We start from the raw sequence: 13,037 nt of genomic DNA on the forward strand, positions 1-13,037 counted from the left end.
CCTCTAGGCCTGCTGACACACTCAAGAACGGGCTCTCCAGACAGGTCAGCTTCTCTGCAGCGAACACCTCCCTGGCCCCTGGTCACACCCACATGCGGCAGCCCGACCCGCACGGCCCAACCCCACAGGGCGGGGAGAGCCGGGTGTGCCCCTCTGTGCCCAGCCAGAAGGTCCAGCCACGGGAAAGGGGGTACAGTGGACCGGGCAGGGCACGCTGTGGAACCAGCAGGCCCCACCTGCGGAAGCCGCTCCCCTGCAGGGCCTTTCTGGAGGATGGCATGAGAGAGCACCCAGATTAGCCCATGCTGGGGGCCCAGCTGGTCACAGAGCATTTTCTCTGAAGATCTGCCTCCCCTTGAGCCTGAGCTGGGGCCCCAGCTCAGGGGCCCTGTTTACCCACACCCACAATTAGTGACTCCGGGAGGGTTGAGGTTGCAACCGGCCAGCCCTCTCATGATGAAACCCCGGGAGCAGAAGAATCAGAAAAGTTGCAGTCAGCAAACCCGCACTGAGCATCTACTATGTGCCAGGCCCTGGGAGCACACGAGGGTAAGCCAGGGGTCTGGGGGCGCTGAGCAGTAACCACAAGACAAGGGGCGGGGGGCATGTGGGGCCACAGGAAAGCACCAGCAGGGGTCAGAAGGCACAGCTGGGCCCAGGGCTTGACACTGGTCAGCATACTGGGCTCACGGCCCTGCCCCGCTTGGCCTCCACCCCGCTACTTCGCAGATCAGCGCTGACAACCACCCTGCTCCCCCACCACCCCACCCCACCCCACCCCAGGCCACCCAAGGCTGTTAAGCCAGAAACCTGAGCATCAGCCTCCTCCCTCCACTCCCTCCCACTAAGCCTGGACAACTCTTCGGCCCAAATATCTCTCCAAGCCAGCCCACCCCACAGTCTCCTTAACCATGGAGATTATGGCAAGAACCTCCTAACCCAGGTCTCTGCCTTGGGTCTTATCTCTCTAACCTATTCTCCACTCAGCAGCCAGGGAACTCTTTCTAAAATGTGCGTCCAGTCCTGTCATTCCCCTGCCTGAAGTCCTTCCCGGTTCCATGGGACAGAGTCCAAATGCCCTAATATGGTCCTCAAGGCCCTGCAGGACCTGGCTGAGTGTCTCTTTCAGTTCCCCATTCCCCACCTCTCTTGCCTCAAGCTCTTGCTCCCATCAGAGAAATCCCCTTTCAGGTCCAATTCTGTTCCATCTCATACACTCTGAGGTCCTAGGGGTTATCAACCCATTTCCCAGATGAGGCTCAGAGATGTCACATGCTTCACCCAAGGTCCCAAGCCTCAACTGTGCCAGCGCTGCACCTCCTTGCCCCGTCAGGGGCCCCAGCAAGAGTTTCAGGGAGGGCATGGCCTCCGAGGTGGGTGGGGTGGGAGAGACATCAATCATGGGAGAGCAGGGAGCAGACCAGTCCCCCAGGCCCAGGGCGCACATGGCAAAATGGAGGAAGCAAGTCAAAGGGAACATGCTCTGCAAGGCCTGGAGGGCTGGACTGAGGCAAATATCCAGTCCTCCGGAGCCAGGGAGAGAGGGCGCAGGCAAGTGGCAGGCCTGGAGGCCAGATGTCCAGCCTCAAATAGGCAGTTGCTGCCAGAGTGCGACTAGCGCTGAGCCAGGGCCGGGTGCAGAGGAGAGAGGCCACCAAGAGAGCTTCGAGGGGACACAAGAAGATGGAGAAGCCGGACACCACTGAGGGGCCCAGCCTGGGGGCCCCAGAGGAAGCAGGGCCTCTACTGTAGAAGTGAAAGTGTCAACAGGCAGTTTGAAATGTAGACCTCAGAACTGCCTTCTCTTGAGATCCAAAGACCAGGGGAAACCCCAGCCCTTCTTGCCCTCCTGGAGAGGGGCCATTTGTTCCGAAGCAGGGGGTGGGGTGACAGGGCCCGCAGCACAGAACACATAGCTTCTAGGAAGTTCCTAGAAGAATCTGGTCAAGAAGAGGGCTGTGGTCTGTGGTCAAGGTTTTGGTGGAACCGGGGGCAGAGGAGGGTGACAGGCATGGGAAGCAAGACCATGCATTCACTCAACAGCACTAAGGAGGGTCCCTCGGTGCCAGGTTCCCAGCAAGGGAGACAGAGATGAATAAGGACGGCCTGGCCCAGGAGGGGAACTTGGGGCCCAGTGGAGGAGGCCACACATGTAAACAGGGAATTATAAAAGAGCCCAGTAAACTGCTATAATGAAGGTATGAAGAGGGCTATTATCTCCCTGGGATTCAAACCCATCTGTTTTTCCAGAAATTACGCCCAGAGGGAGGCCGTGCGCCCAGCCCCCCTCACTCCCCACTGAGGATTTCTGTCCCTAGATGAGAACTTGAAGGGACAAAAGTCTTTGACCCTAAACTGTGCCAGAACAGTGAGGCAGGAAGGACGCATGGGAAAAACAGCTCAGAGCAAGGGGGAAGCCCAAAAAGTCAAAGGGCTCGGGAACTGCTGAGAAACGTACCCGGGTCCTGGGACGTGGAGAAGGAGGCTGAGGGTGGGGGAGAAGCAGTGGCAGCGGGGGTGGGGGGCGCTGGGCCAGGCCAGATTTGAGAATTCTGGGGCCACACTCAAGCCCACACAAACACCAGGGGGTCCCTCTGCCTTCTTAAACTAGGCCGGAGTCTCCTGGGGGTGGGGGCAGGACAAGGGCCTCCTGGCCTCTCCCTTCCCCCTGCACCTGCAAACCACAGGCTTTACCACCCTGCTTCCTAATCTTGAAGGTGCCTGGGGCACCTTCCATCGGGTGGTGACAGCTTTGGAGAGGGAAAAAGGCTCCTCAAAACGTGCGCTTCAATTGCAAGACGCCTACCGATTTCACAAACACCAACATGTAAAAGAAAGCATCTCCAATTTGAAGAAAACTCGTGTGGGCTCTTCGGGCAGCTTCGACTGCCCTATGCTGCTAGCCATCAGGAAGTCCCTCCCAGTGTCTACCTACTTTTTTTTTTTTTCTTTTTTTAAAGAATTTAAGGATGCCAAAAGAAAATGAAAGGAACCCCAAGCTCACGATACCCGGGAGAAAATTCTATCTCCGAAGAGCCCATCTGTGGCCTTACATTCCCTGGACCCCTTACAGGTCATTCTGTCTCATGGCCTGATTCCAGACAGCTCGGAATCTAACCAAGGACCGGGAGCTGGGAGCAGATTCAGTTCTGAAGGATCACACCTAACACCTTCTGGCTGTGGATCCTTACTTCCAAATTCCTCAACACATCGAGAGGCCCTGAGTTTCCCAGCAAAAGCAAGACATGGGACAGAAAAGCATGGGACTGGGCGTCAGGTGTGGCTTCAAATACCACTTTGCCACAGACCGCCACTTCCTTCTAAAGGTCCCTGAGTCTATCTCCTCGTCTGTAAAATGGGGATGAGGAGACCTGCTTTGCAGGGTGCAAGTTAATAAAACTGACCGAGTCGACACAATTAAGAAGTCCTAGAACACAGCACACGCTTGGTACACGGGAGGCCCCTTCCATCGAGCGGGCTGCACACACGCGCCTCCGTGTCTTCATGTCCAGGGCAGTAAACTGCACGTGTGGACGAGGCCCTGGACCCCATTCTAAGCATTGCATGCATCTCAGCTCATCAGACCGTCACTTCAGGGGCGCCTGGGCAGCTCAGTTGGTTGGGCATCCGGCTCTTGGTTTCAGCTCAGGTCATGATCTTGCGGTCCTGGGATCAAGTCCTGCATCAGATCAGGCTCTGCACTCAGCTCGGAGTCTGCTGGAGATTCTCTCCCTCTCCCTCTGCTCCTCCCCCTGCTCCTGCTCTCCCTTTCTCTCTCTCTCAAATAAAATATTTTTTTTAAATCTTTAAAAAATCATCACTTCCATCCTGTGAGGTAGGCTCTGTTCTTATGCCCTCGTAACAGAAGAATAATCTGAAGAAGTATAACAAATGAGAAGTAGTCAATTTACAGGGCCCCATCCACCGATAAGTCAGAGCCGAAGACAGTATAATACAATGCAAAAGATTCATTCCCACCCAAAAACAAAACAAAACAAAAATCCACCTTTTTTTCCCCAGAGCTTTCAACTCTGGCCTCAGCTTCAGTTATCCGAAAATGCACTTTATGTAGGAAAGTCCTGGACCCCAGACATCAGCACCAGGAGGAGTTAGTGATGGTTCTGCACAATTAGCACATGTCAAGGGCTGGTGTTCTGGAACCCCATCTGCTCTGACCAACTGCACCAGGAGCCCCGGAAGCAGGAGTCCCGAGGGCAGGGCAGCCCAGCCCCATGTTGCTCCTTTAAATCTATCTGTGGCCGAGACGCAGGAAGCCCCCTCTGGCTCCCAATTAGCGGCAGCAGAGACTTGACGCGCAGCCAGCACTGAAGGCCAGCGGAGGCCTGGCTGTCACCAGCATTGTTCGGCTCCATCTGACGCATATCCACCCCCCTGCAATGTTTCCTTGTTCTCCAGGAAAACCTCCGAGATGCACGCATCTGAAACCAGGTCTGGAGGGAAGGGGTTGCCGGAGGGAGGGGCGGTGGAAGACCCGGCTCTCTCCGGTTCCCAAAACCCAGGCGGATTTTAAACAGACAGGAGCGAGGGCTCCCATCAGCTACAGACCCGGTGGCCCAGAGACACTGCTGAGGTCCAGACACAGAGCACACACCCCATAGCACACACACAGGCCGCAGGACCACTGCCAGGTCCAGATGCAAAGTCACTCCCTGGTGCTCCCGGCCCCACCCCGAGCACAGCGGCCCTGATGGGAACACAGCAGCCCCACCAGCATACCCACAGGGGTGGGGGGAAAGGGGGGAGCCACGGAGTGCGGGGGGGATGGTCCATGTGGGCAGACTGGAGGTGAGAGCATGAACCAGCAGAGGTGGGGGGGTCAAGTCTGAACACTCACCCAGCTCTCCAAGTGCCCACAGGACCCAGCCCATCCACCGCAGCGAGGCCAGCAACAAACTCCCCCTGGACTCTCTCCCCCCTACTTGCATCCTGCCCATCCTGAGCAGGTGAGGGACGAAGCACGCTGACTGATGGAAGCTGGGTAGGAGGTGTCAGAAACAGGAGGGTAAGTGTACGAGCCACTGATCCGATAGGGGCTCGTACGATCCGATAGGAGGATAAACATCCTGAAAATCACAAAATAAAAGCATGGGAGCAGGAATGTTAAGGGGGAGGTGGTGAAGAGGAGCAAAACAGAGGTTAGGGCTTGATGGACATGAATTATCCAAATACCTAGAATGTGCTGTGTCCTATAGACATGGGATCACATTTAACCCTTTCAACGGTAAGCACAACAGACAAATCTCTCTTTCCATAGGAGGCCAAAGAAGCTCAGCAAGAAAAGTAAGGTGCCCAAGGTCACACGGCCATGAGCAGTTGAGCTGGGACTCAAACCCAGGACAGCCAGCCTGCAGCATCTCTACTCCTGCAGGCAACCCAAGCCACCAGGTGCTCGGAAGACAAGACAGGGCAGCTGTGTGCAGCCTAGAGGGTGCGGTGGGATAGCTGGTAGGAGGCGCTAATGCAGAGGGGCGCAGAGAGGCGAAGGGAGCGGGCAAGTGGGCAGGCCAGCCTGGACCCCTGCTCCTAAAGAGCTCAGGCTGCCGTGACTCAGTGGCTGGGCCTCCAGGGAGCGTTTCCGGAGCCTCAGACAGAGCTGCAGACTAGGAGCCACCTGCTGAGCAGAGACACTGGGCCATTACTCACGACTGTTACTCACTCTTCTCTGCACCCTGCCCCCCAGCACAACACTCACTCCCACTCTGCTCCCTGAGAGAGGCCAAAGAGGGCCGAAGGATCTGGACGGTTCTCTCCCTTGCTTCGCGAGCTCCAATCCTGCCAGCGCATCTCCCTCCACCTGAGTCACCGGGACAGAGCCCCAGAGACTCCGGCCCACTCAACCTGACAGCTGTTACCCTCCACTCTGTTCCAAGAAACGGAGCTGCCTGGAGGAGTGGTCACTGGGCACAGAACCTTCCAATCCCAGGGCTAGAAGGGATCTCCCCAACATCTCAGCTGGCTTCCCCGCAGATGCCTGAAGACCTTCCGGGACCCCAACTTCCATGCTGCATGGCTCCTCCAACAGCCCCAAGAACAAGAGCCTCTCTGTTCAGAGAGATGCAGAGCCTTGCAGAGTGTCAGCAGCGGTTAGAGAAACGGAGAGCTCTCCTAAGGCCAATCGCTTGTCTTACAAATGAAGAAACTGAAGCCCAGAGAGGGGATGTGATTTGCCCAAGGCACCGAAGAGGGACTGGAAACAGTCTGCCTGACCCCCCTGCCACCAGTCCCTCCACTCACTGCAAGTCCCTTCACCCCACAGAGCTGGCTGGAGCAGGCCCGGAAAGCCCACGCTCACACACCCCACCCCACCCCCATATCCCAAAGCACTGAAGTTGGGAGAGCTGAAGTCCAGATGAGACAAGAAGGAAGGAGTTGCAGCCAAACAGTGGTTAGTGGGAACCAGTCACTTTCTAACAGTGACGGGGCATTAGGAACACGGCAGACGGGGAGCTGGACCATGGGCTGCCGGAGGCCATGGAGCTAAAGGGCCAGGCCTTCTGGCAGGACATGATGGGAGGAATTCCTGGGGTCCCAGTGGCCTCCTCTCTGCTCACCTCTCCTCCCTGCTGCCCCTCGCCCCGGCTCACCCCTGCTCTCCCAGGGCTCCCGCATGGAATCCAGGCTGGCCTCGGCCTCCGCTCCCACGCCCAGCTCAGCCCAGCCGGCCACATCAGACACAGCCCCATGTGCGGCGTTTGAGGCAGCTCATGAGGCACCGAGGAGCCTGTGTCTCTCGTGCTCTCCCACCAGCTCGGGGCACCCATCCCCGCCCGGAGGCCCCTGCCTGCCTGTCTCCCTCTGCACCAACGAAATAATAGCAGTAATAATAACCAAGGGTCACATAGCATAGCCTCCCTGCTGGACATGGTTCTATTTATTTCCCACTTTTGACAGATGAGTAAACTAAAGCACTGGCAGGTTAGGAAAGTTCTCCACAGTCACACACTCTGCAAGAGGTGGGGTCAACACCTAAATGCAGACGCCGTGGCTACAGCATCTCATGTTGACTCCCTGCCTCATGAGAGGACCTCGCTCCACGGTTAAGCTCCTAAGATCCCTGCTTCCTCATCCACGCAGCCACTGAACCCCCGCCGCCCCAGCAGCCTGGTGACACTCAACAGTCCTCGTGGCTCTGGACAGGCAGCCCCTGGACAGACACTCACCAGGCCACTTACGGTCAGGCTGGGAACCCTCGGCCTCAGAACAGGCAGGCTTCTCCACCCCAACTTGGGGACACACTCCTGTTCGTTCATTCATTCAACAAACAGTGAGGGCCCACTGTGCGCCAGGCAGACGGGGGCGGTGAAGGATGCCCCCCGAGAGGAGCCTCTTGATTCCTTAGAACTGCGAGCTGCCTGCGGTCTCGCCTCGCTCCCACCTGCTCCAATCCACCCATGCCAGGCCTGTGTGTGAAGCCTTGCCAGCGAGGGCTCTCTCCGGGCCTGAAAGGTCTCCCAGGAAGGAGATTTCAGGAGGCCTCCGGATCCAGAAGAGGAGGGCAGCACGTGGGAAGGGAGCCGGGAGAGAGGAAGTGATTCAGGAGAGGATTTCCCGGCGTGGGGTTGAGAAATGTGGACGGAGGACTCCAAGGGCTCTGGCTTGTGGCCTGTCCCCGGATCTCCCCGGCCAGGACGGCCTTCACAGCTGCCCCAATCACCCTCCGAAACAACAGTCCCATCACATTTTCACGTCAAAGCCCTCTGCTGCTCCCAGTTAACCCGGCCCAGAACATCCTCCCATGGCTGGGGCCCAAGCAACACCTGCAGGCTCCCCCAAAGCTGGCCTTCCCCCCACCCACACACACACCCCGCTTACTGGGGCTTATCCTGTGCCGGGCACTAAGCAGGGCACTTCCCAGGTAGGATCTCATTTCATCCCCATCACTGGTCTATGAGGTTTGAGTATCCACCCCACCTGACAGATGCGGACGCCGAGGTCCGGCCCAGGCCACCCAGCCAGCAAGCAGCAGAGCCGGGAGGGTCGGCGCATCCTGTCCGCTCTAACCCAGGGCCGGGGCGTTATCTGACCCATCGTCATGCGCGTGCCACTGTGCCTTCGTGCAGGCCTCTCCCTGGTGCCTGAAGGAGTCTGTGTCCCTTCCGCCTCCTGCAGAACTCCTTCTCAGCCTTCGAAACCCATCTCAAGTGGCACCTCTTCCCCAACACTTTCTCCACTCCATCAGCTCGCACACACTGCTTCCTGCGTGACGTACCCTCCTTCTGCATTGGGCAGAAACCATCCATCTACTCTCCTTCGTTTCTTCTAGACCATGTCCCCCCGACCTTTGCAGCCCCATACTCCTGGCACCTTGCCTGGCATAGGGTCGGTGCCCAAACAGGGCTTTTAAGTGAATAATCAGGGGCCTCGTGTGCCCGGCAGGACTCAGCCACCGCCACACAGCCTCCACTGTGGAGCCCACCCCCAGTCACAAGCAGGCATCAAGTGCCCCCATCACAGCCCAACACCTAGCTCATGTTCCTTGGTGGGAGCTTTTCCCTGTGCCAGTCGGCCTGCCCCTCTCTGCTCAACCAGCCTGGCTGTTTCTGGGAGTCTCAGCCGGTGATTAGGGCCCTAATCAGCAGGACTTCCTGCCAGCGATTGCCAGGGGTGGGGGCGGGGCAGGAGGGAAGCAAGGTCAACCCAAGGTGAAGTTCTCGCAGCCTGGGACCAGGGGAGATTCAGTCAGGGAGATGGACTCATAGACTTTTCCAGCCTCTGCACCTCCCCAGCCTCTCACTGACAGGTGAGGACATCAGGCCCAGCAAGGGAAGGTGCACTGCTCTCCCCATGCCCTGGGCCTTTCTTATACTGCCCTTAAACCCCATGCCTACCCCTCGCCCCTACCCCCCAGCTCCAAGCCCAGGGCCTAACCTACAGACTGCCCCCCATAAAGGGTTGTCGTAGACCAGTGGATTGTTCGGGTCTGGTCAAGGTCAAGAGCCAAAGGCGAGCCCCTCCTCTAAAGGAGCAATGGCCCAGAAATGGAGCAGAGGTGAGCAGGGGCTACACAGGGGAAGCGAGATAGGGCCGGGTTGAGCTCAGGAACCCTCCCCAGCTGTCATCATCATCAACCCAAACCCATTCTTTCTCCAAAAAAATGCTTAATGCCTTTTGCAGCTGCAACTGGGCGGGCCAGGGGTCCGGAAATAGAGCTCACCCCCGACCTGGAGCAACCCCAGCCTCCCTGGGTGGGAACGAGGGCTAGGTGGAGAGTGCAGCTTGCCAGGCCTGGAGGGCTGACCCCTGTTAATGAGGAACGTCAGAGGCACGAGAAAGCGGAGGACCCCAGAGAGGACAGAAGCCTGGGATGAGGAGGGAGTGTGGCCAGGACCCGCCCAGACCACGGGTTCAGAGCTCCCAACTATGTGGCATGCAGGAAGGGCTGGGCATGCTGCTCCCCCACTTCCCACCAAACCAGGGACTGAAACCTAAAGTCGCAGCCAGAGGGATGCAGGTTCAGAGACTTCAGAGAGACCCAGAGGGTATGAGACACAGCAACTTGCAGCAATTATCTGGAGATTCCACTTTAAAATATAGGCGCCACCCCCCTGGGTATAACCCATGGTCAAGAGTAGCCTGCCTGGAGGCCAGGCCAGCCACGTCCTTGCCAGGCCTGGGAGTCTCTGATTCAGTGACTCTCATCAAGGGATGGGATGGGATCCAAGGAGGGGAGCTTGGACTGGTTTATAATAATGCATCTTGTTTACAGTGATGGCAGCTTTCTCAGAGTCCTCCATAAACACAGCTCTGCATCGGCTCCCCTGGGCAGACAAGGCCTCGGGAGGTCCCCTTAGCTCCCCGCCTCCCCCCACTCACAGGGAGAGAGACAGAGACAGAGAGACAGAGACATGGGCGGGGAGAGAGTCTCTTCTCTGGGCTGATGCTGGGACCCCTTGAGGGGGTCCCTCCACTCTCTGGTCCCATAATCCTCCTGTCTTAGGGATGGAACAACCATGGGACGGAGAAGAGTCTACCCAGAATGGAGCTCCTGGAGAAACACCAGCTCCACCACCGACCCGTAATAATAACAGTTACTAACATTTATCACTCCCTTACTATGTGCCAGGCACTGTTCAAGGTGTTTCAAATAAAACCAACTCATCTGATACTCACAACCATCCCGTGACACAGGTGCAATTCTTACTCCACACTCCAGACGAGACAACCGAGGCTTGGAGAGGTTCGGCACCTGCCAGAGCCACGCAGCTAATCAGCAGCGTGGGCCGGAGCTGGGCCCCAGCGATCTGGCCTTCGGAGCCACGTTTTCTGCCTCACTGTGTACCTCCTGTGTGCAGGCCTAGCAAACCTCCCCGGCCCGCCCGTCTCAGGCCCCCAGGCCGCTGCCCCTCGTTAGCGCTGAGCACACCCTGCCAGGCAGGTGGCAACGACCGCCAGGAAGGCGAAAGGCCCAGGCCTGCCCTCGAGGAGCTCGTAATCCAGCCAGAAGAAAGGTGGGCTCGCAGGAAGTTTGCCAGCACCAGGAAAGCGGAGGGGTCCCCTATTCTCTGCCGAGAGACTGGGCTCAGACACCACTACTGTCACTGCTCTCGGCTCCCCAGGACCGCGCCCTCCTGGGCCAGTCCCTCCTGCCTCCCCGAACAGCCAAGGCCGGAGCTACGAGCCTCCAGCCCTAAAAAGGCAGGGATTACAGAGCCCAGACTGGCCCCGGAGGAGGCAGCGCCAGGGCCTGGCTCGGGCCCACCTACCACCCCACCCCACCCACCTACCACCCCGCCCCACCCCACCAAGCTCCAACGCCACGGACACCGACCATCTCTCGGAGGGAAACCTAGGTGTGGACAAGTGGGAAGACGGCCACGGTCACCAATCTGAGTAGAGGCAAGCAAGGGACCCGGTTGTGCCTCCTGCCACCTCCCCTCTTGGGAAAGCACTTCGGGCAATTTGAGAGAAGGAAGGAGAGGAGGGCCAGGTGTGACCTTGCATAATGGAGCAGGGCACCCAGGGGGCTGGGCACGGCCCGCAAGGCTGGCAGCCCCGCCACCCCACTCCTCTCGTTCCAGCTCGCTGGTGCCCACACCTCTGTGCCCCTAATGGCTTGAAAGCTGAGGGCCAGGGCCATGGGAACACAGCACCGGGGACAAGAGTCCCTCGGGTCTCTGAAAACCTCTCTGCCCCTCCCCCCAGCATCACACCCACTTGGCTTTTTTCAGAGTCCAGTAACCGGGAGGGTCTTTCTCTGCCCCCCTCCAGCACACGACCCCCAGCTGGACCTCTGTTTCCCTTTCTGGGGAGAGACTTGTGGCCCCAGAAATAGGCCACAAGAACAGCCCGTGGCTCAGAGCCGTCGCCGTCCACACCAGCTCTGACCCTGACTGGGCGAGGCTCAAGGGCGCACTGGGCATTTCGCCTTCCCGCCCCGCTACTGGGTCCCTGTCGGGCCAGGGGACAGAGTGTCCTGATGAAGCAGCCTCATCTGGTCCCGGCTCGAGACGAGGAACTAGACAGACTCGGAAGAGGACTTCATCGTCAGGCCAAGCCAGGACTGACTGGAGATGGGGCGGGAGGGCGGGGGGCTGACCCGGGTGACCTCAGACCCTACTCCTTCACCCTCGCCACTCAGGAGAAAAGGAGTCACAGGGGCTCGGGGGGAGACGCAGGCTGGGACAGGAAGGATGGAGCCCAGGTGGGTCCTGAGCCCAGCCCAGAAGCTCCCCTTGACAGGAAAAGCCCCCGCCTCCCGGGCTTTGGTGCCCAGAAATCCCTAACCCCAACCCCACCTGCCTCTCTCCTCCCCCTGCCTGGTGCAGGGAAACAAGTCTGGAGAGACAGTGTGGAGGGAGTGAGGTGACCTGCTCCTCCCACGCTCCTCCCCAGCAACCCCACCACGACTTACACAAACCCGCAAACCGTTTCAGGCTGTCCTGACAACCCTGTGTTATTTCACAAATTTGGAAACTGAGGCTCAAGTGAGAGTCACCCCAAAGATCTCCAGGCAGGCTGGGGAGGCCCCTTCCCATAGTGGGGGGTGCGGATAGAGGACGACACACTGGGCAGGAGCTTGAGCTCTGGAACCTCCAAACGCACCCCTGCCCCTAATCCTCACACCCCTGCCCCTAATCCCTTAGCTAGGAGCAAGGGCTCTAAGTGCAGGGGGCAGGGGGCAAGGCCTCCAGGCGCCCCCATCCCGCACCGCGTCACGCAGCCCACGGGTCTGTGCTGGCCCTCGTGGGGTTAACCAGCAGGGCACGGCTCAGAGTGAGGCAGGAAGAATCGGAAGAAACTTCGAATCTTTGCAGGAAGCAGCTGGGGCAGACCTGGTAGGAGAGCGAGCAGTGGGTGCGAGGGGAGGGCGTCAGGCTCTGGGCTCCCCAACGCTGGCAGGGGCTGGCAGGGCGGAGGCCGCGCCTTCCGGCTCCCCCATTCCGGGTGTCAGAGAATTTCTGACTCCCAAGTATCCCAGGACCTCAGCATCCCAAGAGACCGTCAGGGTCATCTCTCCTAACCGCATCCCCGCTCAGGAATCCTTCCAAGCTGTTTCCAGCCTCTGTCTGAACTCCCCCCAGAACGGGAAGCTCACTACCTTACAAGGCAGCCCCTTCTCTCGCTGAGCAGCCAGGCCTCTTAAGAAACCCTTCGCTAAACCTGAGCCAAGCTTCCTTCACCAAACAAAAATCCTTTCTCCCTCTTTGCTTCCTGTTCCTACCTCACTACACCCAGGGCACTGAGAATGCCCAAACCCCCTCGCTCTAGTCCCCCAGAGATGGGAAGATGGTCACCAGACAGCAAGGTCAGCTCTGAACTCACCTGCACCCCGCCCAGCCCCCCTCCGCCCAGCCGCCAGCTCCCTGTGTTCAGGATTCTGGATGCTGCAGCCCCCCTGGGAGACTCGAAGCTGGGGCTCTGAGGGAAGTGAAGTGGGGAGCAGTACCGGGTGAGCCGGAGGGAAGGAGAGGCAGGGGTCTGGAAGCCGAAGGTCCCACATCACCACCCTGGGGTCCTGCAGACTGGCGGAGACCATCCCCAACCCGGGATCCCAGCACCGGGGCAGCTCTCCTACC

At 58.8% G+C, this 13,037-nt stretch overlaps 1 protein-coding gene across 14 annotated transcripts in view; it reads right to left on the minus strand.

The window, feature by feature from the left end:
- The window catches only part of TNS1 (tensin 1), a 204,663-nt gene that overhangs the window by 121,466 nt on the left and 70,160 nt on the right, over positions 1-13,037 (minus strand). The window contains exon 1 of one of the 14 annotated variants that reach the window (XM_035710907.2): positions 10,132-10,674. The exons of the other annotated variants lie outside the window; for them this stretch is intronic. Coding sequence (XP_035566800.2) covers positions 10,132-10,137 — 6 coding nt within the window. The 5' untranslated portion in view covers positions 10,138-10,674. Of the gene's footprint in view, positions 1-10,131; positions 10,675-13,037 lie in introns of those variants that run through there. 14 annotated transcript variants of the gene reach the window in all.

Source organism: Canis lupus, chromosome 37 (genome assembly GCF_003254725.2).
Source record: "Canis lupus dingo isolate Sandy chromosome 37, ASM325472v2, whole genome shotgun sequence".
Classification (NCBI taxonomy): domain Eukaryota; kingdom Metazoa; phylum Chordata; class Mammalia; order Carnivora; family Canidae; genus Canis; species Canis lupus.